At 41.4% G+C, this 27,176-nt stretch overlaps 2 protein-coding genes across 2 annotated transcripts; one reads left to right on the plus strand and one right to left on the minus strand.

Moving 5' to 3' along the window:
• Positions 1-626: 626 nt before the first annotated feature.
• On the minus strand, positions 627-1,275 carry LOC139612254 (bis(5'-adenosyl)-triphosphatase-like). The gene has a single exon (XM_071467648.1). It carries the CDS (start codon positions 1,219-1,221, stop codon positions 763-765), a length of 459 nt encoding a protein of 152 aa, XP_071323749.1. The 5' UTR covers positions 1,222-1,275; the 3' UTR covers positions 627-762.
• A 269-nt stretch (positions 1,276-1,544) lies between these two features.
• hadhb (hydroxyacyl-CoA dehydrogenase trifunctional multienzyme complex subunit beta) lies at positions 1,545-8,980 on the plus strand. The gene is made up of 16 exons (XM_071467647.1): positions 1,545-1,661; positions 2,883-2,955; positions 3,247-3,288; positions 3,443-3,539; positions 3,701-3,745; positions 4,387-4,486; positions 4,653-4,740; positions 4,863-5,050; positions 5,171-5,351; positions 5,550-5,671; positions 6,194-6,273; positions 6,371-6,418; positions 6,650-6,737; positions 7,051-7,125; positions 8,164-8,328; positions 8,554-8,980. The coding sequence occupies exons 2-16, from the start codon at positions 2,889-2,891 to the stop codon at positions 8,587-8,589; spliced, it is 1,422 nt and encodes a 473-aa protein (XP_071323748.1). The 5' UTR covers positions 1,545-1,661; positions 2,883-2,888; the 3' UTR covers positions 8,590-8,980.
• Positions 8,981-27,176: the final 18,196 nt, after the last annotated feature.

The following is a 27,176-nucleotide window of genomic DNA, read 5'->3' on the forward strand; positions in this document are numbered from 1 at the left end:
AATCCTGTTTATTCTCATCTAGCTGGTTTGGTTCTTTCCTTGTTGAACTGGGGATGAAATTATCTTTAATAACGATGTGCTCTTATTTTGAAATTACAGCAAAATGAGTTGAAAGATGAAACCATGACAGGCATTCAAATAACTGGCTAAGAGATGATCATGTGATTGCAGGTACATGAAAAACCCTCCCAGCATCCACTGAGGCAATAGATTAATGGACATAAATCTTACTTTATGTTTACACTGCACTGTTATAGGTGTCATTGTGCTCTAGTATGTTTCCAGCACTCATCACTGTTAGATAATAATTGTTGGTGATAATATCATTATTAGCAACCATTACAAGATGTATTGTATCCTCTGTCTAATGTTTTACATTTGAATAAAATGGATCACACAGTGACGAGTGCCATTAATGACTGTTTTTCACAATATGAGTAAGCATACAAAAGAACCTTACTCTTGTCCATTGTCAGTATAATTTCACAAAATATTTTACTCAGTTTAAATAGAAAACATCCAAAAGCTGTTAAAAAAAATATGGAAAATACCAGCAATGAAACAGACAATGAATCATCGATTTTTTTTTACACATATCTGACAGTAAGGGATATTTGCTGGAAAAATGCTTGGAGGAAACCTATTTGTATTTTATTTTGGAAGAGAGATACACCAAAGGAATATCGCAATACAAAAGCATCAAGATGTAAGTGATTATTATTATTGTTCAGGTGCATTATTTTCCAGTTGAACACTGTCCACTCAGTGAGTCTGGAGATGTTTCCTCAGATCTGAAGCCTCTGCTGCCATCTCCTCCTCCGACCTCCACTTGGAGGGAATGTCCTCAGTCTCTCGATCGTGTTTCTGCAGCTCATCGTAAACACTGTCATTCTGCTCAAAGTCCCCCTTCTTCCTGGGCAGCACATGGACGTGGACATGCCTCACGGTTTGTCCGGCTTCGGGCCCGTCCTGGATGGCGATGGTGAGCGAAGTGGCGTCGAAGTGTTTCTCCACCAGGTTGGCGACTCTCTGAGTGGTGCTGAACAAATCTGCCAGCTCGTCCGGCTGAAGATCCCGAAAACGCTCCACCGGTCTCAGAGGGCACACCAGCACATGTCCAGGCACCACAGGCTTCCTGTTGACCAGAGCGAACGACAGCTCAGTCTGCAGGAACACAGACGAAGCCTTGATGAGATGCTGTCCAAAGCGCAGGGTCGACATGTCCCACAGACTCACAGCTAACGTCAGCTAGCACTAGCTTGAAGCCCCGGTGTGAGAGATGTTCATCCTCACCGTTAGGAGCGCAAGAGCACCGGTCTGTTGTCAAACGGGAGAAGGACCTCCCCACAGGCTGAAATAGCGTCGGAGCCTAAAATTTTATTGTTTTCATATCGTTATCTTTTATTTTTTTCTTTAAAAAAAAACTCAAATATTTTTATGACGTCAGTGTATAATTTTTGATTAAATTTATTCTTAAATACATGCAGGTGTGTAGCTAATCTTTCGGTTGTCCGTTTGTTTTCTTCAGGCATTATCTCGGTCAGCAACGCATTAATGGGTCCTTGGTAGCGGTTAGCGGGTATTGTAGTCCGGTAGCGCTGCTAAAGTGGCTGATCGCTTGACTGGGAGGCAGTGTCGGCAAAGACATAACACACGCACAGGTAAGTTTCAACTTCGCTATCACGATTCTCAAGAAAACTAGAAAGAGGAAAGACATGGCGGCATTTCTCCAAATGCGTCACTTTATCCTGAGCAAAGCGAAATAGGTCACAACTTAATGGAAACTATTGCTAACAAGCAGTTAGCTTTACTAGCTTGCGTGGAGCTACCAGATTCATTGTTGTGCTTTTTAGATTGTTCAGTAACGTTTTCTAGCAGAGGAAACGTATTTTTGAGTAACCACATATTAAGTCGATGTGTGTACTGGTCCGACCGTGTTTGATGAGCGTGATTGTGCATTTCTGTCCCTGTTATGCTGCAGAATAGGAATCTAGGTGAAGGGTCAGAGCTGGGGTAGGGGGGGCTGGGCTGGGTGACCGACAAATGATATGTCAGGTTATGCCACATAGTAAAACACAGTGAAAAAGTCTGATATATATTGTGTCTTTTTCTAAGATTAAATCTGTATTAGAATGAAAAAAAAAAACATTCATATATTCCAGTAATCACTGCAAAGATTAGGGACGCGTTTCAAGCTGAATGCAAATGACCCATCATGTTTCACACATGATCTGCACAGTCATACGTCGGATTTAGCTAATTATAAACAGTCAAGCACTGACGGTTCATTGCACCCAGGTCACAGGTGCTTACTACAGCTGACCTTTTACCTACTGAGAGGCAGTGTAGTCTGGTTATATCAGTCTCCAGGCTGCATTATCACTATAATAATGGTAAGACATACCGTATAGTCCCCATTAGAAGAAGTACTTTACTTAAAATAGTACTAAATAATAATACAAGTTTCAATACCACGAATATTCTATTACAAGTTAAACTCCTGCTTTCAAAAGTAAAGGTACAAAAGTATTAGCAGTACAATATACTTAAAATATCAAAAGTAAAAGTACTCAGTAGGTGGAATATCCTATTTCAGGATATTGTCAAATATATTGTATTATTGTAGTATAATTGTTGATATATGTGTACATACTGCTGGGTGGCTTGTTGATTTTGACACATTCTCTGATGAAATTATGGATATATATGATTAAGGACCAGGAAAACTGGTCATTGCACTGGTTTGTGAGGGCATGTACGCTCAGTTGCCAGTTTATTAGGTACATCTAGCTAAACAAGTGCAGTCTAATAGGGCCATGAACTTTTTCATGTGAAACCTGGTGAGAACTTTGCAATAACGATCACACTCTCTTTCTACATAGAACATCATGGCTTCTATGTTGCTGAACTCAGTGCGGAGCTGCTCAGTCAGCCCTTCCTTGGCGGTGCGTTTTGGTGAGTTGCCTGCATCCATCTGTATAACAGTTTAACAGATTCCAAAATATGTCAAAGCAAAAGGAAAAAGAGTTATGAATACATACTGTATATTATCTTTGGCCACTGTCACTTTTGTGTAGCCTTTTAAATTGTCAGACTAATTGGTGATCCAATGTAAAATATAGACATTTGCTGTGTAGATTCAGGCTGCACAAACATAGTGTGTACTGTGTATTGTCATTTGAGCCGTTTGTGGTTTGAAGTCATTTAAACTGAGGATGATGAGGAATATTTTTCTCTGTGTTTCAGGGGCACGCTCTCTCAGTACGACAGCCCAGCTTCAGGCTCAGGGTAAGTGCAAGTGACTACGTTTACATTCACATAAACATCGAGGTTATAGTCTAGTGGAGATTGCACGTTTTCCCCTAGCTGGAACCTAAATGGCCTCAGGTGAGGTCACAGTTGTCAGTCTTCTCAGTCTCTCATTGTCTTTTCTTTCTTTCAGTTCAGACAAAGAGCAAGAAGACACTGGCTCGGCCTGGCGTGAAGAACATCGTACTGGTGGAGGGAGTTCGAACCCCTTTCCTGATGTCTGGGACCACGTACGTCTCTGCTCTTTTCTTATAGCTAAGTTGTCTGGATGGAGCCTGTGGCTTCATAAGCGTAGAATAGTCAAGGAAAAGCTGTAGTCAGTTTTAGAGAGAGAGTAGAGAATCTCAGTGGTTAGAGGATAAAACCTTTTCTGCTGTGTTTGTGTTTACAGATATGCTGATCTAATGCCCCATGACCTGGCCAGAGCAGCTCTGCAGTAAGTGTGTCCCCATGTTGTGTCTTTTTTTTCTTCTGTTAATTATGTCATAAAACAAGCGAGTCCATCATTAACAGTTTTTTCAACACAATAAATTGAGGTAAATCTGCTGACTGGGTGTGTAGTTGCTCCGATAAACTACCCATTGACACCACAGTTTTTTTTAATGCTGGTCACCAAGAATCAGTAGCATTAAAGACTAACCTAACACCTACAAGTCCAGTAATTCTCTCTTCTAGACCCCACCAAAGGTCTGTAAAAAATGTATGTCCCAGGGTAATAATGGTTCTATGAATTATGGGTGACCTTTACATGTGATATCAAGTCAGATCAAGTTTTATTTATATTGCCCTTAATTGGTAAAGGAAGAAGCCTCAAAAGAGCAGCAGGGGAGGGATCTCTCTCTCAGGATGGACAGACGTGCAGTAGATGTCCTGTGCACAGAATAAAGTACACAGACAAAGAGCATGACAAAATTAGAGGTTATTGATATCCTGGCGTGAAAACATTTGAGTCCGAGATGCGTCAGTTTAGACAGAGTGCTTTGTGGAAAAAGAGAATTTACTTTTGTCCCCTGTCGTGTAATAAATACACTCAGGATGCTGTTTTGTTTAGTGCTTCTGTGATATGGGTTTCTGTAGGGGTCTGCTGCACAAGACGGGCCTACCCAAAGACGCTGTAGACTACATCATCTATGGAACAGTCATCCAGGAGGTCAAAACCAGCAATGTGGCAAGAGAGGTACACACCCACACACACTCTTCCACTCCACAAATGGCTACATTATCTGGAGCTTTATGCTGAGACATAATCTTAACTAAAGGAGTCGTCCAGCAGTTTAACTTTTCCAGGAGAAATGATAAAGACAGCTGCTGTTTTGTTGTGTGTCTTCTTCATATGACTTCAGGCAGCACTTGGTGCAGGCTTCTCTGACAAGATCCCAGCTCACACTGTCACCATGGCCTGCATCTCTTCCAACCAGGCAATGACCTCAGGTATGTCAGGGAAACAAATCTCTACACCAGGCCTCTTCCATTCGACAGGCTCTGTATGTTTTGGGCCGGGTGATACTGTTTGACTTCTCTGTGTCTTTATTCTCCTTCCTCCTTCCCTCCAGCCGTTGGTCTGATTGCTGCAGGCCAGTGTGACGCTGTTGTCGCAGGCGGGGTGGAGTTCATGTCTGATGTTCCTATCCGTCACAGCCGTAAGATGCGGAAGACCATGCTGTCACTCAACAAAGCAAAGACCTTTGGTCAGAGGCTCAGTCTGCTTGGCAGCATCCGGCTGGCACACCTCTCCCCGGAGGTAGATTCGCTTAAAATCTCCAACTCTTTCAGTTTGTTAAAATTGATTCCAGTCTTTCTCTTTTATCTTCGGCATACAGTCCAGTGTTTCCTCCTGTAATCTTTTATTATGTGTGTTTAGCTTCCCGCTGTGGCTGAGTTCTCCACAGCTGAAACCATGGGCCACAGTGCCGATCGTCTGGCTGCTGCGTTTGGCGTCTCCAGACTGGAGCAGGATGAGTTCGCTCTGCGGTCACACAGCCTTGCCAAAAAGGCCCAGGATGGTGGTCTGCTGCAGGATGTCATCTCCTTTAAAGTGCCAGGTAAACACTGCTTCAAAATGATTTATTGATTAATCCAGAAAATAATTAGTAGATTAATTGATGATGAAAACAGTAATTTCTGTGTTGTAGTTGATGGATTTTGAGATTCATGACATTATATGCCAGGATTGTGCCAATCTTGAGGTATTTTTTTTTTTGATTGTTTACATGATGACTGTGAATTTTTGTCCTTTGCAGGTCGTGATATTGTTTCCAAGGACAACGGCATCCGTCCATCCTCCATGGAGCAAATGGGCAAACTAAAGGCCGCCTTCATTAAACCTCACGGCACAGTCACCGCTGCCAACTCCTCCTTCCTGGTAAACACTCTCTCTCTCTCTCTCTCTCTCTCTCTCTCTCTCTCTCTCTCTCTCTCTCTCTCTCTCTCTCTCTCTCTCTCTCTCTCTCTCTCTCTCTCTCTCTCTCTCTCTCTCTCTCTCTCTCTCTCTCTGTCTGTCTGTTCTTAATTCCTCCTTCCTCCTGCAAAACCGCCTTCAGCGCAGACATCAGCATCTGTTTCTGTGTGTAAAAGAAATACACAAAGCTACACACACTTCAAGCTACAAAAACAAAGCTGCAATTTACCTGAAGCAAAACACTGTTAAAATGTGGCTGAGGACGGTGAGTCTCTTCAGTTCAGACAGCAACTTTGGCGTTGAGTTTACAGTTCTCTGAAGCACTCTTTTGGGCTTTATAATAACATTTTCTGGCAGCCATTTAGGTCCACAGGTGGAAAGTAATGTATACCCTGGATTTCTGCTCACAAGCAGAAACACTGTCACCACTCACAAACTGCCCTGACTGTAAGTAAACTGCTTGTTTGTTTGTGTGTGTGTCCTCAGACTGACGGTGCCTCTGCCGTGCTTATCATGTCTGAAGAGAAAGCTTTGGCTATGGGTTACAAGCCTAAAGCCTACCTCAGGTATCTGCACCCTCTCTGTTTGCTATGACAGCCTCAATTTCCCCTGTAATGCTATTTCAGATGATGTGCTAATCATATTATGTTTTCATCCTGGCAGAGACTTTGTCTACGTGTCCCAGGACCCCAAAGATCAGCTGCTTTTGGGGTGAGCCTCAGTGTCTTGTTCCAGCTCACACTGATTTTAACTTATGTTATTTTAAAGTTCAGATATTACTCACAGATTTAATTTAAAAGCCTAACAAACATTTGCAAAACATTCATTTTGAGGTGCATTGCTTCTTTGAATTCCAGCAGTTTGGCTTGTCATTGATCATAAGGAGTGAAAAAAAGTTGCTCTAGTTTCTCTTTCACATTGTGCTCTGTTTGACTCTTGCAGGCCAACGTACGGTACACCCAAAGTCCTGGAACGGGCCGGCTTGTCCATGAGTGACATCGATGTCTTTGAGTTCCACGAGGCCTTTGCAGTAAGTTATCACAAAAAAAAAACTGTGTGAACTTGTGTAGAAGTGATTGAGTGTGTGTGTTGATCTAATTAATATCCTGCTGATCTCCAAGATATTTTAAGTTTTAGATTGATGGTACATTTTTTACATAATTGAACTAGAATCTCTCAATTTCTGAATCCAATTGTGGTGTGTATTATTCATGGACATCAATGTTGGAGTCAAATTTGACTGGTCTACTTCATAGCTTGCACATTGAATCAGTAGAGATCAATATGTTTTCAGTCTGGTATCTATGGTAACACTCTGGATATATATTTCTATGTTTTTCCAGGGCCAGATAATGGCAAATCTGAAGGCTATGGACTCAGATTGGTTCGCCCAGACGTACATGGGAAGGAAATCAAAGGTAAAGATAGCAGCTGATCAGCTGTTGTTTCTCAGAGTAGAATTGTACAGTTGTTAATTCAGGCCAAGATAATGGCAATTTTATATTAGCATTTGGTATTGGTGTAATTATATTTGTATTTGGTGGTAGGGTAAACCAAAAATTGTAAGACTTTGGTTTGGCTATATCAGGTGATGTTACACCTGATATAGCACAATCAGTGAACATAAATTAGAAATTAGATGTTTGTGCTTTGTTCTATATACATGATAATGTTTTAAAAGTACAGTGACTAAATACTGACAAAATAATTTAAAGGTCCCATATTGTATAAAGTGAGATTTTCATTTATTTTTTATTATGAGGCAGGTCTAGGTTCTATATTAATACTGTGAAAGTATCAAAGCCTCAGTCCACAGAGAAATGCACACAGCCTGTATTCAGAAACTGAGCCTTAAAATGAGCCGTCAGGACTTCTGTAACTTTGTGATGTCACAATGATGCAGTCACAGCCCTCAACCCTGCCTCAAGCCCCGCCTACCAAGACCCACCATAACATCCAACCTTGCAGGATCTGGTTTCTTCGAGTGTTTACCTGAATTCTGCTATATTTTTATCTGATTAGGCTCAGAGGCTCTCTTCTGATTGGCTCACTGTCCCATCATTACCAGACCTCCAGAGAAAAGCCTGAGAGAGGAGATGTAAAATTACATTGAGATGTTTTTTGTTACTTAAATCACAAATATATCTTCTTACGGATATCAACACTTTAAACTTAAAGTGTAAAATATGGGACCTTCAAAATAAAATGCAAAATGCAAAGCAAAACATGCACAATAGTTTCACATCAATGTTTTTAGCGAACTCTAGGTCAATGCAGTGCAGAACCTTATCCTTTCTATGCTTGCTTTTTCATTTTAACTGCAGTCATATGAAAGCCTGCCTGAATTTTTTAAGATGAAAAATACCTGAGCTTTACCTGTGGTAGTCAGTGTCTGGTGATAGCCCACTCCTCCTCTGTGTAAATATCAGCCACGACCAAATGTCTCTCTTGTGTAGGTGGGGACTCCTCCCATGGAGAAGTTCAACCTGTGGGGAGGCTCTCTGTCTTTGGGTCATCCGTTCGGCGCCACCGGCTGCAGGCTAGTAACCACGGTGGCACACCGGCTGCAGAAGGAGGGAGGACAGTACGGACTTGTGGCGGCTTGTGCTGCTGGAGGACAGGTAAACCAATGGGTGATCCCTTCATACAACAGTAAAATGACACTGTCTGACTTGCTCTTCATATTCAAATTTCACAAGCTTCACTTCATGAGTTCTTTATATTCAAGTGAATGTAGACTTAAATATTTTTTTAATGTTTCTACACAGTTCTAGGGAACAACCCAAATAATCTTTCTACTTGATTGATGTTTTTTCCTAACAAGCTTGTATTCTTGTGTTTTCCAGGGTCATGCCATGGTGATAGAGGCCTACCCTCAGTAAAGCACTTACAGTGCAATCTGTAACCCGATCTCCAGGGTCACCACGGCGGCTACACACACACTAACATCCAGACAACGCAGTGTACATACTAGCACCACTTTGCCTTGATCAGAGAAGAGTCTGATACAGTATGTGAATGTGTGTGAGGAGGCTTGTGTAAATTAAACGTTGCTTAGAGGCTGTTAAATTATAGCAGAATGGTGCCGAGGAATTTTTTGCCTTTGATTTTGTGGACTTTGAGGCGCATCATTACAGCATTGTCACTGAGTCGAATGTAACATAGCAAAGTTTAAGCACTCAGAGGAGCTCCGGTGCTTATGTTTATATACGTTGTGATATTTTTTTTTTTTCTTACAAACTGCAGAAATTAAATGATGTGATAATAACCACACTGATGCTAGTTTCTGGGTTTTTTGTTCTTTTTATCTTCTTCTTTCTTCTTCTTTCACAGCAGACATTTTGACTTGTGAAAGTAGGAAAAGCAGAGGTGTTATTTCTAACATTAACTATAGCTCTGTTCTATTCTGAGTCCCAGTAAGTCAGGACAGTGTGACAGTGAGCCAGCACACACAGTACCAGGACCCGAAAACTGAAGCAGCAGAACTGAATTCAGCCATCATTGATTTCCTTATTTATAACTATGCACAGTGATTACTTGGACTTTACAATTGAAGCCAGTATTTTTGATGAGTGCTTGGTGTAACATGATTTCTTGTAATATTCCAGATTACTTGGGTTCTTTCAATACTTTTTCTAATTTATGGAAAAAAAATCAGCTTTGTTTGCAATTTCTAGATTACTGCATCAGGTGATCTTTTGTGCAGTGACAAGTATTTTATTAGTTTATAAACCATGCAAATCATTCCTTAAAGCAAGAAGCCCAGTAAGTAAAGTAAAGTGAATATTTTGAGGGGGTTTGGGCTGCTAGTCAGACAAAACAAGACATGTAAATTAACATTTATTAATTTTCCAAAGTATTGTTTCAATGAGGTACAGTTCAAGCCACAGTATAAGTATTGCAATGTCCAATTTCAAATTCCACCTGATTGCAGATGCATAAAATAATAAATGAGAAAGTTTTAATTTTATATCACTAACAGTGGCCTGGAAACACAGACAACCTCACAACTGTCTGGTGACATTACTTTCCAGCTGGGCCCCACCCACTTCAAACTACAAAACTCAAATAAAGAAATCTGTCACTGGCCTTCAATATTTTCTCATAAATAAATCAAGGGATTTGGCAGAAACAGCTCAGTTAACCAGGTTTCTACCTCACACCAATCAAGATAGTTACACAGGGCATTCACTTGTAAATATCAGTAATCAGTATTTCCAGAAATCAGACTGAGATTGAATTATCAGTGTATATAACATCACTTCTTTGCGACTTTCGGTTTTTGTGAGTAGTTTATTGCATTTTCTCTCCATGTCTGTGATGATTGTGCTGATAGAGGGCCTTGATGTAGGACAGCAACTTCAAGTAATGTTGATGGGCCATGTTTTATTCAGCAGGGACTGAAACTATTGCAAGGAAAAAGATCAATGTATAGAAAGCTTTGTGCCGCAGACAACAACAACAACAGCGAATTTGGAGATGGGGGGGGGGTTACTCTTTAACAGATTGACAAATTTGCATTACCAAAAAATTTTTTTTTTTTTTCTTAATGCATTTGCATCCCGGCCCTGCACTAAGATGTGTCAGCAGTCTGGCTTTGGATTCCTCTGCACTTAATTGATGGTGAATAAAACTGTCTGCCTCTGACGAGGCGCCTGGTGTTAATGAGGAGGTAAAGAGGGATGCTTGGGCTTCCCGGTGATTTAAAACCACATGAATATGGAAAATTGGGAATGTGACTGGCAGATGACTTTAAAGTTCAGGCTGCAGCGGCGTCTCCCTGATATTTGTGTGTTCATATTGCAGAAAAGCACAACTTCTACACCTGCTTAAGTGTTTGTCTAATTGATGGCGGGCTGTAAATGTATATCAACACATCGCCTCCCCTCTGCTTTGGTGTGTGCACAATCCCCTCAGCGCCCACCGGGGAATCTCAGGTTGGGGGGGGGGGCTTGTTAACATAACTTCAGTCAGACACTTGCGTTTAAAATGTATTTAAAGATTTAATTCTTCCAGTTTAAGAAATCCTTGACTCTGAGCGGGAGGAGCTGATTAATGCAGTGGAGCCTGTCACTCGGGCTGCAGGCGGAGGGAATAGAAAACCAATGTTTTACTGCCAAGGCAAAACGGAGCTCAAATGTAAATAGCAGGGAGAGAGACAGAGAGATTTTTTTTTTTTTTTTTTTTTGTGTTTTTAAAGCTTCAAAACCGCCTCAGCCCTGCGAGACACCGGAGACACACCGACACACGCCGACATAGCGGGCCGCCTCCCCGCCTCCGCTGCCTCAGCGGGGCTTTGATCACACGGAACCTTTTATGGGGAATGACTGGAGAATGCACCCGCTGCTGTCACTACAAATCTACCTCACTGAGCGGGGGGGGGGCGATTTTACACAAGTTTCATGTGCTATAATAATCATTTGCTGTGGGGTCAGTTTTCTTTACTATCCCCCAATTTTTTTTTTAAAAATCAAATATATTTCTATTAAAAATTAAACAATGATTCTCAGTGGTGCAGAGTAACTAAGTGAGCTGCTTCACACTTCTACTCCAGCACATTTCAGAGGGACACATTGTACTTTTTACTCCACTACACTTATTTTAAAGCAAGTTACTTTGCAGATTCAAGTTATGAATACAAAATATAATCAATTAATAAATCATAATGGATTATGAGCTGAACCAGCTCCCAGTGTGTGTTCGGGAGGCAGACCCCCTCTCTACCTTTAAGATCAGGCTTAAAACTGTCCTGTTTAGTAAAGCTTATAGTTGGGGCTGGCTCGGGTATGTCCTGACCCATCCCTTAGTTATGCTGCTATAGAGCTAGACTGCTGGGGGATTCCCATGATTCACTGGGCGCTCTCTCTCTATTTCTGTCTCTCTCCCTCTCTCTCTCTCGATGACTTCATGCCATTAACTTTGTTTCCTTTTCTCTCCCGTAGTTTGTGCTTCTCCTCTCTCTCCCTCTCTCTCTCTCTCTCTCTCTCCCCCTCTCTCTGTCCTCATTCTGCAGGTATCTCTGCCTCGGGAGCAGCAGGATCCAGATCCACCACTACTCATCTTTACTATTAACCACTGTTACCTGTCATCATTATTATTGATAACACCATTACCTACACAGCTGTTCCTGGTCTCTCTCTCTCTCTCTCTCTCTTCTCTCCCCTCTCCTCCCCCTCCCCCTCTTTCTATCTTCTCCTAAACCCAACCGGTCGAGGCAGACGGCCGCCCACCCTGAGCCCGGTTCTGTTGGAGGTTTCTTCCTGTTAAAAGGGAGTTTTTCCTCCCCCCTGTCGCCAAGCGCTTGCTCGCTGTGGGAACTGTTGGGTTTTTCTCTGTAACAAAGTAAGGTCTTGACCTTACCCTGTAAAGTGCCTTGAGATAATGTATATTATGATTTGGCGCTATACAAATAAAATTGAATTGAATTGAATTGAATATTATAGATTAAACTACTCAACAAGTATTTGAAATTACACTTTCTTTTTAGCTGCGACAGTGAGTATGCTGTATGCTACATTAACTAACCCTAACCCTTAAATGGTATTTTGATGCAAATACTTTTTTACTGAATGCAGAGTCTTTCTACATGGTAATATTACCACTTTTACTGAAGTAAAAGATCTGAGCACTTCTTCCACCCCTGATAGTGACAGTATGATGTTCTGGGGGAATAAGCTCATTTGCTTTCTTGCTGAGATTTAGTTGAGAAGATCAATACCCATTTCATACTGTAAATATGAAACCATCAGCATAAAGACCTAAAAGGTCATCAGCACCTCTAAAGCTCACTCGTCAACACCTTATATCCTGATTGCTCAAGGAGGAGAAGCAGCTAAAGTAAGTAATAACTACAAATTCAGGCTTGGAACAAAACCTTTTTTTGACAGTATGTTGTGCAACTGGCTTCGTATATTTAGGTAAGGATGGTAGTTTCATGAACACCATTTCCCATAAACCCTTGATGTGCATTGGCTAAACGTCACAGCTCGAAAAAAAAAAACCCCCACTGTTTTCTAGGCACGTGAAGCGAGCAATACGACATACTGTTGAGAAAGAATGAATCAAATGAAGATTGTTTCGCCAGCTGATGTTTCTAAGGTCAAGAATCAACTTTCAATCAACTTTTTTGATCCTGCTGTGTTTAAAATTTTGGTGAGAGGGCAACAGTTTTTTGACTCATTATCATTTTGTTTCAGGTCATTATACTGTTTGACTTCCAGAAACATTTGGAGACACATTGAGCGATTCAAACATTTGGAACTAGGCGAGGCAATTGTGTTTTAGCCTATTCAGACAATGTGTGTTTTAAGATGCCTTGAATATGAGTCCTTTGTAGCCAGGGTGGGGATCACTTGGGATCACCTCTCTTTTCACCTTTCCTGCCATTTCCTTTCCTCCTTACATTAATTAGCCCAATACTAGTTCAGTTAAATCACATTTAGTTGTTTCATCTGCAGAGTTCAGCTCTCAAATTCATATCTGATTTACTGGCATGACCATAATTATTTACTGTATTACCAGAGCAGGTTGTAGAAGATTTATAGTGAAAGTGTAATAATGCAGAATGTCACAGAAACAGCAGGAAATGGTTTGTACCTGGTTGTAACTTTTAATACTGTAGAAGTGTCACAGCTCCAGTGTGTATGTGTGTGTGGATAATATTAAACCAGGCTGCTTAGTCTACAAGTCAGAACTGCAGTCTGTGTAGATGACAAAAGACATTATGGCAGCTACACTAGACTTACAAACAAATGGCCATCATAGGTGAGCTTTGTGTACCATGAACACACATCATACTCAGCTTTCTGTTAACTCTGTCCTGTAGGCTGGAGGATGAGAAATACTGGACCTGCACATAGAAAGCTAGAGAAATGCATTACTTTCACACATACTGTATATACTTTATATACTTTTACTCTCCGTTGGCTCTGTAAATAGTGCAACTTTTGAGTTAATGGCTTTCATACACATTGATCTGCAATTTGAAGCCACACTAGAACAACATTAAAATCTTTAAACCAACTTTAGAAGCTTCAGTATTTTTAATTGATAATCAAAAAATAGCAGGTGATATGCATGTGGCCTCAAATAACTTTGATGACACAGGATTTAAAAGTTGTCATATTTGCTGTGACGCATCTGCATATGAGAACCAGATTGGTTTTTCAAAGTAAAATAAGTGTAGACTGGAGCTAGGTAATGCGTCACAGACCAGATGGTGATTGTTTGCAATAATATGAAAGAATTCAACTACAAGTGATGTATTTATTTGATTGAACATAGATCACAGTAATGATGATGTGAAATTCGATAAAAAATGAACAAAAATATAAACATCATCAAAGGAGCTATTTGTAAGTTTTGCTGTAGCTACATAGCCAACATTAGCATTAACAGCTGTCTTGCCGAGAGCTTCAGCCATCGTTGCATTTCCAAGACAAAATGATGTAATGCATCCTTTGAGCAGCGTTACTTCTTCAGAGCAGACTTGGTGCTACAGTGACTCTGTATCGGAAAGTGGTCCGGATGGTCCAGTTGGGACCAGGGATAGCTGGCTAGCATGCTAACATTAGTAGAGGAAAAAAATAGTCAAAATTGAAACCAGAGAATGACGTAGCTCTGGAGGCAGCTCTTTCAGGGTAAAGGAATAAAGTTTGATGCTGAACTTGCAATGTTTCTCTAAACTCGGAAGTAAACTTCTGTTAATGCTGATGTTGGCTATGTAGCTATAGCGAAACTTACAAAATTACCCTTTAAACAGGCTGATTTTGAGTATTGATTTAGGTTTGCAACTAATGTTTACTGTCATTATTGATTCATCTACTTTTTGTCAATTAATAAAAACCTGAAGTTTATGAATTGCCTGCCACAACTTTGTCTTCTTCTTCTTCTTTCTTCTGTGATTAACAATGTTTTTTCTTCCTATTCCTTTTGTAATAAATTGAATTGACTTGGACTGAGGAGCGAAGTAAACCATCTTTGTACCTCACAAACACTCAGATATTCAACTGACACTGAGAAAAACTGTGTTTCACTTGAAAACTAAAGCAGACATGACATTTGTATCATTGTCCATCAGCTGCTTCCTGTGTTGTTAAGTGAAACCTGTGGTATCTCTGTGTTTTTTTTTTTGCTTGCTGGGCCTGTGTCCTGCCTCTGGAAACACCCAAGCTAGCTCTAATTCACACTTTGAAGCACAGTATAAACACACCTTCCTCCACCCTCAGCAGATTCTGCAGAGCTCGCCCCCGCAGGAACGACTCCCGAGACATCAAAATAGATGGTTCGCTTCCTAACAGGTGCAACGAAATGTAATAAACTACCAATCCTGGTATGTTCAGGGGCCTGCCTGCTTTAAGATGGTGTATCTTTGTGGATTTTGGAGGGAACTTTGGCCTCCTCAGCAATCCACACACATACGGTCACAAATACATCTGGACTGGACTGGTCTGTCGGTTGTACACCGGCTGTACACAGGTGGATGGCAGAGGCTGTGTGTGGAGCAAGTGGATTATGAAGAACGGTAATTGGCTGTCCAGAGAAGCTGCCCATACGTATCTGTGTGTGTGTTCGTGAGTGTGCGCATCTGTGTGTGTGCGTGCTGTCCAGAGTTCATCATGTTCTCATAACGGCCAGTTAGGGTTGTCCGCCAGGCTCGATCTCCTGTTGGGATTGTAAATGGTATTGATCAGACGCATACACAGCATCCATAACGAGAGCCGAGACACTGTTCTCTCTCTCACAGACACACACACCGGAGTACAACTCATTAGGAGCCGTACACAATCATAGACATATCCTTATTAACACTCCCAAGTCATACACACTAAACATCCATACACATCTCGTTGTCAGACAATACACACACACACACTCACACACACACTAAGTGATTTGGTTGAGTGAGATGGGGACAGAGTGAAGGATGGAGGGCATGAAATGTGGACATGAGTGTTGTGTGTGCAGCATGTCAGTGTGTGTGTGTGTGTGAGTGTGAGTGTGCATGGATGTGTGTATTTGTGTGTGTATCGAGTGTGACATTTGTGTCAACGTGCAGCTGCGTGCAGCAGTGTGTTTTCTCAAGGAGTGTGCTTGTGTGCTTGTGTGCTTGTGTGCGTGCGCGAGTGTGTATGGCGCGTGTCAGAGTCTGTCAGCCCCGGCGTCTCGTGTCAGGGCGAGAGGCGAGACATTAACAACTTCTGTCATTCTGCTGACAAAATGGTGGCAGAAGATTTCCCATGGTGCCCTGATGACTGCTGGCGTTTGTCAACAAGCCCTGTCACCGCGGCGATGAGGGGAGGGTGGAGTGGTGGGGAGGGGAGGGGTGAGAGAGTGAGGGTGGGTTAGTGACAGGCCCTGGACTCATTCCCATGAGCACCAGGGAAAGAGAGAGGGTTCTGTGTGAGTGAGTGTGTGTATATGTCAGTGTGTGTACGCATGTGTCGGTGTATGTGTGTGTTGTAAGGGGGGGAGAGGGAGGGATGGGGGGCAGGGGGGGGAAGGAAAGGTTGTCTCTCAGCAGCTTTCATACATAGACTGCGAAAAAACCAAAATGAGCTGTCACTGCAATTCCCAGGATGCCTTGCTGTTTAGCATAGCAGCAACAGCAGCAGCATGAACAGTGTGTGTGTGTGTGTGTATGTTGTGTGTGTGTGTGTGTGTGTGTGTGTGGGCCGGTAAGCTGATAAGCTAACTCTCTCTCTCTCTCTCTCTCTCTCTCTCTCTCTCTCTCTCACACACACACACACACACACACACAGATAATTAAGCAGAGCAGAAGCTCCCCCTGACGCGAGGCAGAGCTCATCTGCATTTTGGCCTCCGGCGCGCAGTTAGGAGCAACGCCTGATGGAGGGAGAGAGAGAGGGCAAGCGAGGGAGGGAGAGATGGAGGGAGGGAGGTAGAGAGCGAGAGAGAGAGAGAGAGAGTAAGGGAAAGAGAGGGAGACAGAAAGAGAGAGAGAGAGAGAGGGTAAGGAGCCAATTAGCCAGCTGGATGGATGAGTGACTGACAGCACTCTTGACACACTGCTATCTGGGCTTTTCTGTTGCACACACACACACACACACACACACACACACACACACACACACACACACACACTTTCCTCTCTGTCTCTCCTCCCATCCATCCATCTCTCTCTCTCTCTCTCTCTCTCGTCTCAGCCTCCTTCTCTCTCTGTGCGTGTCTCATGCTGTGTTGGTGTCTCTTGTTCTCGCCTGCATCCTGCGCTCTGCATCAGGCTCGCGCTCCAATCACGTCCCCCCACGGGGCTCAAATGTCCTACGACCTTGTCCAATGAGAGCGCCTGCCGGGCTGCGGGCCCCCGCCTCTTAGGCGCTGAAATCTAGAGGGGTCAAGGGTTGTTGTCCCGCCATTTTGATGACAAAAACTCCATTTGTCAGGGGCTTGTTTTCACCCCTCCTTTCACGAAAACGGTGAAAAACTGAAACGTGGATGTCATTGCTGATTTCTCGGTGTGTGTCCTGGCGCTTCACTCCTCTTTCGAGTTTTTGATCTCTGGAATGAGGATTTTCTTTGGAAAGTGAGGTCTATTGTTTGTTTTTTTCAGGCCTTTACAAGAGTTAAGATTAGTATGAGGATTAGTTACATTAAGGTTGCGATGCAGGTAAAGGTCTAGTAACGAACGGCACCAATAGGAAGATTGCAAGAAGTTTCTCTTCATCAGGAGGTGTGCAGACTGTTCCTTTAAATGCTGAAGGACTGGCATCAGCCTCAGCTTCTCCCGTGTAGACAGTGATTTAAATTCCATTATCGGGTCAAACGAACTGAAAAGTGATGGACGAAGCCCCTGCATTGCTCCAAATGGCCCTCAACACACACAGCACTGCAGAAAGGGGCGGGCAGCAGGAAAGGGGGTTGACATGACAGATTGCTGAACACGCACGAATCATCAAGGTCCTCAAGGAATCCAGAAAGTTTTCTGGAGTTTGGCAGTTTTGTGTTGGGGCCCATTAAAATTTGCACAGACTGTGACACAAAACTACTGTACCAGAACACAAAGTCATACATGTACACAATGTCTTGCACCGTAACACAAGGTGAGTCAAGTTCACTAAGGCGTTACAATGATTGATGTCCATAGTGAGGTTCAGGCTGTGAGATTGTCAGCGGAGATCATGACTCATCTCTGATTCACGTCTTTCTGTTGAGTGCAGTTCGATGTTGTGTTGTCACTGACTGTAGTTTGTTTATCTTTTTCAGCTGAGGGATTGTGTCACAGTCACATAGAGCAATCGTCTGACTGTTTTCAGTTCAGTCTTGATTCTAAGTTACAGTTTGTGTTTTGTTCAGTTCAGTACAAAACTATGTTTGTGAAAGTCAAAGTTTATCAGGCTAATAGCTGAGCAACTGCAGAGTCATCACATATTGTGCATGACAGCTGAATTTACTCCGTTCAGCTTGAGGTGTTTAAGATTCATTAGTTCATGTATTGAACACGACTGAAATCTATAGCACCATGAAACAGCCACATTCATACTAATCCAGTCCGTTCGCCTTGAACAGTATTTAAAGCTGTTAAAGCTGCCCCCTGTAAACCTGAGTCTGTTAACAAATGTATATGAAGATGTTTCCTGTTCAGCTCATCAAAACTCATCCTTTTTCACACATAAAAAAATACAGAGGTCTAAAGCTCTAAATTAGAAAATGTAATCGAACAGACAATCTTTTGATCTGATGAAGTTGGCTTCTCTTTTTACAGAAGATCATCTGATAAAACAGCAACTAACCTCTTAACCTCTTAGAGTTTTCCTCCATTTTCCCTTAAGTAACTTTAATGTTGGAAATTGATATTCCTCTGTAATTTTCTTCCAGCTCTTTAGAGATCTGCTGTGATGTTAACACTGAGTAAAGACACCACGTTTTTGTGGCTGCAAAGTTCCACCACAGTGAAATAAACCAGATATATTGTGCATCATTTTACACACAATTTTGTAAGATGCAACCTGATATTTTTTGGCATCTTTGGAAACTTTGGGACCTAAGCTAGAATTTAAAATCAAGTTCTGTGGATTTGAACAGTGTGTAGCTGGCCCACTTGCAGGGTTACTGTAGCCTACAGAAATTATGAAGCAGTTCCCTTTAACCCTTCAACACCACAATTTCTGGCTTCTGTCATTTGTTCACCTGATTTATGCTGCAAGCCAGTGACTTATAGTTATATAATATTTTAATTTATCCCTCTATATATCATTAATATACACTTATCGTGTTTTTTAAACACTTTTTAATACAAGAATCTATTTTTGCCCAATATAGCACTAAAATGTTGAATGAAATTCTACAAAAACATAAAGGGAGACCTTCATTTTTATTTAAAAAAAAAAAAATCACATATGTTTTGTCTATTATCTGTATTCCTTTAGCTCAAAGTACACAGTGTTATTTTTTTTGCAGTCTTGCACATTTTTCCACTGATTTTGTGTGTGTGAGACAAAAGCTGGTGCCAAAGTTGCTCTAAGGTGCTTTTCTTCTTCGTGTGATGTGTGCCGTGATCAAACATGCCATCTCCATGCCGCCTCCTCCCGTCATTACACGTGAAAGTACAGAGGGTGCAGTTTGTTAGAGGCGGCTTTTTTCTGTCTAGTTATTTCACTGACTTTCTTTGGAAAAATCAGTGAAGAAAAATAAGCACCGCCAGTGTACTGTCAGGTGCAGTGAAGCAAGGGGAATTTATATTCTCACTGAAAGCCCAGAAATTAAAAGCCATCCATTAGTGATGGTATTTCACACTGTGCTGTGGCATCCGGAGGCAGAAGACATCACACTTCCCATCATCAGAATAAGATCTGCTGAGCTATAGTATTAGTTTGTTGCGAGAAACAGATAATCACATGAGATTTGAGGAGATTTTCACAATATTCAGCAGAATCAGCCCAACTTCTGTCTGATGACTAACTAAACTATCTTAAAAGTGGCTCACATGTTTGCACAAGCAAGTAAACCAACTTTAATGTCCTTTTATTTTTCCCTCTCAGCCCAAAAGATCTGATTAAAAGCAACCTACAAAAAGGGGCACGAATGCAGAAAAACAAAGAGGAGGATCGCTTTTTAACAGCGCTCTTCATGCTCTATGTGCACTTTGCAGCCTCATTAAAATCTGACATTGTTCAGGAAGTCTTTAAACAAACCACTGTTTGAATTTGCTCTTGAGTTTTCAGATAAATTACATATTCAAGGATCTACCCCCCACAAACTGACTGTTTGGTGCTTTTGCAATTATCTATCCATCTATATCTATGTAAACAGTATGTGTGTCTATATTTATCTACTTTTACTATCACTAAACCCCCCCCCCCCCCCCCCCCCCCCCCCCCCCCCCCCGTGTTCCCATTATAAATCCCATTATAAATTAACTGCCTGAACTGTTAATGGTGTTAAAGTGGTGAAGTGACAACATGCTTGAAACATTAATTGTGCTGTTAAAATGACCGCACTGCTCATCTTTTGCTCTCCCTCCCTGTGAGCTTGTTCTTCTGTCCTTGTGCTGCTACACTGAGTGCTAACATGACACATGTACCAGCCACCAGCAGTGGCGTTTTTAAGTGGTTTTCTTTGAAACGTTTACCGGGAAGGTGGGTACTGCTTAGCATGTAGGCTGTTTGAATTACCTTTGAAAAGCCTGTAAAAACAGGAGCGAAATATGGAATTTCAATAAAAAAAAAAACAGGTGGCCAATACAAAATCATTACATTAAATAAGCACATACACAAATGTAGAAGTCTAAAACCTTTAAACATGTTGATCAAAGTCTTGACACCTTTTCATTATTTAGTGTTTTGGAATAATCACTTAGGACCGACATAAAACAGGAAGCATTTTCTAGTTATTATTATTATTATTATTGTTATTATTATTATTATTTGCATGGATTTTCTCAACCACTCTGGGAATTTGGAGCCATGACCTCCTGCTCATCAGTGTCTGTCTACACAAACTGTGGGGTACAGTACCAGCTGACCACCTCTCCCCTCACCATCATCACTAAAAAAAAAAAATAAAAAAAATAAATGAAGAGGTTGAATAAATAAATGCAAGCAACGTCTAAAGGAGGAGCAGCTTTGCTCTAGGCGTTGCAAACTGAAAATATGTTTGCTCCAAATGAAATTTTCAACCTGAACGATTCATCTGCCTGATGCAGCGAAGCAGACGAATCAGTCTACAACTTCATGATTTACAATGGGAGAACTGGCAGACCTTGAAGAGTTCTGACCAGAAACACTGACAAGTGATATCTCACCAGAATGAAAAAGTTCGTCAAAGTTTATAAAAGTTGTGCCTGTTGTGTGCAGTTAAGGCAGGAGAGGCTGACACATTCTGACTCATCAGTTTAAGTCAGGTTCAAAAAGTCTAGATCCGGCGGCTCCTATGACACGACTCAGAGCATCTTTCCGTCGACCTTCCCTGCTTGTTAAATGGTCTCATCTTTCACCCTCCATGCACCTTATTTACAATTTTTAAAGGTTTTCTGTCAAATACATTTTTTAAACTTTTGAAAGCTCCCTTCAGAGCCGCAGAGGACATTATACAACTGTCCTCTCAGGCTGGGTGCTGCGTCTCATGACAGATAAATGGACCTTTATGTGAAGAACCAGTGAGGGGCCCCTTTAATTTTGTTTAACTTGGCTTTTAAATGTAAGTAATCTCCATCCTCCTCTGTTGATGCTTCGTTCTCGCTGAGACCTTCATGTCAGTGCAGGTCAAACGTGACCTTCCAAAGTGAGGTGAAGCACAAAAACACTCACAACATGTTTAGAACAAAGCACTTTGTCGTGCGTTTGTTCAAACTGCAGCGAGGAGACACTTCGCCTCACAGTTCCAGCTCCAGCCAGGGAGTGACAGGCGCGGAGACAACAGGAGAGGATATGAGTGTTTCTGCAAACTGTATGCAAATTTGGAACAAGAAGACGCCAAAACACGGCGAGAAGCAGATGTAGGATACGTGTGGGTGGAAGTGAATGTTTGCAAAAGGGGTGTAATGCTGTTGACAGGAACACAGTCGGCGGGGCTGGAACAGGAGGCCTCATGACAAGCCGCCGTGGCTTCCTGTTTGCCCACAGAAAGATGGCTAAGGAGCGAGGGGGGGGGGAGTCACAGCTGGAGCGAGTGAGCAGACAAACAAGAGAGAGAGAGAAGAGAGAGGGGGGGGGCAGGCAGTGTATGGACGATGGGAGGAGGGATGGACAAGCTGGACATAAATAATTACTGCGAAAAAAGTGAGCGACACATTCATGTTGCAATAATATTCCTCCGGGCTAAATATTGGAAAAATGAAGTTAAACTTTTCAAATAATCAAATGTAACAATTGTAATAATTAAAAATAAACAGTGCTGTTATTAAATCTTTATTAAATCAACAAATAAAAATGAACAAAAAAATGTTTTTAAGAAATTAATCCAAGTGTGTAATGTCAGTGTTTTTTGTGCTGTGTCACTACTTGTATATGTTACATGTTCTTGTGCTGCTGTTTTTTTTATTGTATTGTGGAGCAAAAGAATTTTCCCACTGTTGTGGACAGTAAAGTTGTATCTGCTCTTCTGTTAGTTTGCTGGGGCAGATGAGTGACAGGGGTCAGAACTGATCTGAGGTGATTTCATTGTTGATAAATTAGAAAACACATCAAAAGAAAAACCGAGCAGAGAAAAGTTATTGTTCCTCTGTTTGACATTGAATTATGATTATGATAATTAATTACAGACAAGATTATTATTATTTTTTTATAAAGTCCAAGTGTCAGAGAAGCTGTTGCCTTATATTTGAAATTATCCACAGGTTTGCCTAAAGGTGCTTCAGTGTAAGTAGAGTAAATGAACCTTATAGTGGTGATGAAAACTGTTCCACGACACAGTGTAATCAATGTAACATACACAACAAAGTGATTATTCTCCCACTACACTTTATGTTACTGTATCAGTCTCTGAAAGCATGTGTCACTCTCCACCCAAACAGCAGATATCACTTTACATAAAACAGATTTTCGAACCACTTTAAGAGACATGCAGTCGACCACAGACGTTTCTGTTGTGAATATAATCTATGCATTAAGGAAAAACACTTAGGAAACCCTCAGAAAACCTGTGATAATGTTACAAAACTGCCTCCGAGCTAAAACAAACCTGTTTCTTGTAGTTTCTAGAATAAATGTCGTCAGTGGGAGGTTCTCAGCAGGCAGTGATGATACTGTTCAGTGTATTAAAACACAGCTGCAGAATGAGAGCAACTATCACCTCCTTAAAAGTTGTGAGCTTTTGTTTTTTTTTTTTTTTTGGCCTTTTGCCTTTAAATCTCTGGACACCGCTGAACATGGTTTGCATCCTAACCAATGAGCCGCCAGGACACCTGTCGAGTAATAAACTGCAACCAACTTCATCCTGATGACAGTGACAAGATCGTTGTGGCCGAATCGCTGTTGTGTGTTTGGACAAAATGTGTGTTTAGACAGGAAATGTTGGACTAGCAGTGGAAGACAAGAGGGGGAGGTGGACAGGGGATAAGGGAGGAGTAGAAGCAGGGGGGTTGGGGGGGGGGGTGAGTGACGGATAGAGAGGTGGTGGTGCTGTGTGTCTTAGACGGAGGGATGGAGGGAGTAAATCCTTTTCTTCATCATTACCTCGTCTCTGCCACTGCCCTCACCTTAATTAGTCTCAGAGCAGCTCGCCTGGCCAGAAGTCTGCCTCATCCCTCCATCCATCCCTCTACCCCCTTCAAGCCCCTCCACCACCATCCCTCCCTCCTCATCCCTTTCACCTCCTTCTCTTTCTTCCTCTGCTCTCTCTTTTTCCTCCAGCGATTTCCACACTTCCTCTGTCTCTCTCACGTTGCGCTTCATCTTTCGTCTCGGTGGAAATTGACTGAAATACCAAACCCCTAACCCCACAATATCAACAGCTGTGCAGCTATACACACACACAAACACACACACACAGAGCACAAAGAGTTTAATGTTGGTAAATACCGCAGACACACACACACACACATACATACGTGGCTGCTCCAGGCTTGGCAGCTATAAATACAGAGGATTGCAAAGAGGAGGAAACTCAGTTAAAAAGTTAAGTGGGGAAAAAAGCAGCGCAGTGAGATTGACATCCCGACGTCTCTGCTCTCTAGAGGCTAAATTAGGAGATCCACAGCTCCTCACACACACACACACACACACACACTGGTAGGCAAGCACACCTTGAGAGAATGCACATTTGCACAGTTTTGTAAGGTGCACACACACACACACACACTCAGGGTTGTATGAACGTGTGTGTGTGTGTGTGTGCGTGTACATGTCATGTCAGTCACTCACACTGAAGGCCGAGCCGGCGTCCCTGTTTTCCCCTCACCGGCTGAATGTTGATGGCCGCTGGGACATTAAATGTGGAGGTGGATGCCGCACATATACAGTAGATACAGAACACTCATTTACACCACGTTCCCCGACGCTGTGAAGGTGTATGCTGATGTTACTGATAGAAAAAAGACATCGCCACCGAACCAAGCTGAAACAAGGGACTTTTAATATATTCTACCTTTAATAATGACCCAGTCTACTGTGTATCCACTTCATGAAAGCTTCTAGCGTTATTACTGTATATGCTTACGCAATTTATCAGCATCATACAGTCAGTTTGCCTTTAATACTAATAATAAATAATTTGAAGGCTCTTTCCTTGAGTAAATTCTTCAACAGGCAGGAAGTTACACATTTTACTTTAAGTTTCCACTCAGTTTGGAATAAATCAAAGAATAAAAGAGGAAGTGTTGATTCAGTCTGAGCAGCGATGGCCAACAGAGAAGAAGAAGAAGAAGAAGAAGAAGGAAAAATGAGCAGGAGCCACAGAAATTTGATCTGAAAGTTTCAGGAAAGAAAAAAAATGAGGCTGAGGTTAACAATCAGTGTGGTAGTTTTGTGTCAGTTTTCACCATGAAGCTGTTTGAAGTGCACTGGCCAGCACCGTTTACACCTCTTGGTTTGTGTGAAGCAGCTGTTTCCAGCTGTAAACTGAGGTGTTAACTTCTGACTCAAACCAGTGACGCATCATTTTCTACCAGTACAGACCTCTGTTAAACGCAGACAGGAAACCTGAGCGCCTCAGCAGATGCATTATCTGGCTTTTTTTCCGACTCTTCACGTATTCCTCACACACCTCCCTGAGAAGTTCAAATCTTACCCGAGTGCATCTCCACAATATTTAACCGCCCTGTTCTGTCCTCCTGTCAAACTGACAGCATCACCACTGAACTGATCCTCTGTGAGTGATGAGGTGACTGTGCGCTTTCACCCTGCAGGGGGTGCTGTTGACATTGAAGTGGCTCCGTCTGTGCCCCCCCCCCGATCCTGCTGCAGCCACTAGATGGCATTCAGGCTCTTCACAGACTGGAGCCACAGCCGACCTGTGTCTGACTGACTGTTTCTCTGAGTGTCTGTCTCATTTGGATGTTGTGTTTTAATTTACCAACTTTAGCCAGAGACTCAGTTTACCTACCTCTGACAGTGCTGCCTGCACTGGCTGCTGCCTTTAGTCAAGGTAAACTTTCAGTCCTACATAGAAGTATTAAATTCTTGATGGTCACAGAATAATATTTATAGGGTAAAAAAACGGAGAATATGGTTGATTTCTGTTTATCATGTCTGTGGAAAGGTTTATATTCAGGTTACAAATGTTATAAATGTTTAAATGTTATAAAATATTGTAAACAAAAGGTGTAAATGTATTGTTCCCTGTAAATATTATTGATTTGTTTTTTTATATGGGTGGTAACTTGAAGGTCATAGTCGACCCAGCTTTTAGTGTGTGTGCCATGTGTGTGAGCATTAAATTAATTGTTTGACTCTCACTGTTTATGTCAATGCATATGTGTGTGTGTGTGTGTGTGTTTTAAGTCCAGAATAAGGAAGGAATGAAAAAATGAAAAAGGAAGACATCAGTCTATCAGTTGTATTCTACAGCTGAGGAGGGATATAGCAATTCTGAAGTGGAGCATATATTTAAATACACTACTTAAGTGCCCACACACACTCACAGACACACACACACACGCAGAAAGAGACAGAAAGTATTCAGCCCATTCTTGCGTAAATCACTTGGCCTCAGGGCTCTCTTAACCCTTTCTCTCTGTGAGTGACTGTGTGTGTGTGTGTGTGTGTCTTAGATGTCCCTTTGAAAACAGTAATGCTGGTGGACAGTATAACTGGTTACTGTGATGATGCTGCATTTAAGCTCCCACTGTATCTGCATGAAATCTAATGTGCCATCAAAACTGTTTGTGCAAAGATCCAAGACTCACATGAGAGAAAAAAATAAAAAAAAACATCAGAGGGAAGTTTACAGCAATAAAACACAACATTATTCAACAATTAGACTTAATATTGTAGTCAAATACAAAGAAAATTCCTATTTAGTCTACAATAAACAAAAGTGAAATAAGAACTAGCCGCATATAAATTTTGATGAAACTGCAAACTCAATGTGTTTGGATTTTAGAGCTCATCAGCCTTTTAAGCTCGACAGAAATCTCTGAGACCTAAATTATATATTGTCCAAAGTGACTCACAATAAGTGCATTTAAACTCAGAGGGAGCAGGAGCTGGATGTCATCAAGAACTGGAGGTGCAACAGTGAAAGTGTGACGGAGAACTGCAGAGCAAGTGCATTTTCGTGCAGAATCATAATGAAAGTGATGCATGATGGGAGGAGACTGTGTTTGTGTGGATAAATCCAGGTTTCACAAAAAGTGTAAATGAAAAAAATATACACAAGATGAAGAAGCAGTGATTTAAGCCAAATTCACTTATTTCACATAAACAATGTATGAATATATTTGTGAAAATTAACAAAACCCTGGATTTATCAACACAATATGCTGAATGAGTATATACTTTATTCTATATTCTGAAATATCTTCAGTGTGTATGCTTTATACTAAAGTTTCACTTTCTTGTACATCAGCTACAACAGCTTCTCCTGTTTAACTAACACCAAGGTCCATGTCAACAATTATACAGACATTTCTGATAAAATCTAAATAATAATAATAATAATAGATTACACAATTATATTAACAACAGCTAACAGGTATATTAAAACAGCAGGAACAGTCTGATATGACACGGTAATTCAAAAAGTGACTCTTATGTTTGTTCATACTTGTCTCAGTAAATAAACTCCAGCTTATTTTGCTTGAACTTTCTGTAGTTTAAATCTAAATCTAAAACTAAATCCAATCGAAATTATCATCTAAAAATAAAAGTAATATCTTAAGCTTTTTTCATTTAGTTCATTTTATTTAAAGTAGATGTCTCACAGCTAAAATTATGACTCTGTTTTAAGTGTCACTATGATCTGCCTACTGTTTAAACTGTATAAAACAAAACTGGTTTTATTCTGCTATGTAGAATAAAACCAGAGCAGAACTGTCCTCTAAAACTGTGAAAATGTAAAATATTAAAACACA

The sequence above is a fragment of the Trachinotus anak genome, unplaced genomic scaffold, assembly GCF_046630095.1.
Source record: "Trachinotus anak isolate AG129_WGS33_773 ecotype Australia unplaced genomic scaffold, CSIRO_AGI_Tana_v1 ptg000031l, whole genome shotgun sequence".
Taxonomy (NCBI): Eukaryota; Metazoa; Chordata; class Actinopteri; order Carangiformes; family Carangidae; genus Trachinotus; species Trachinotus anak.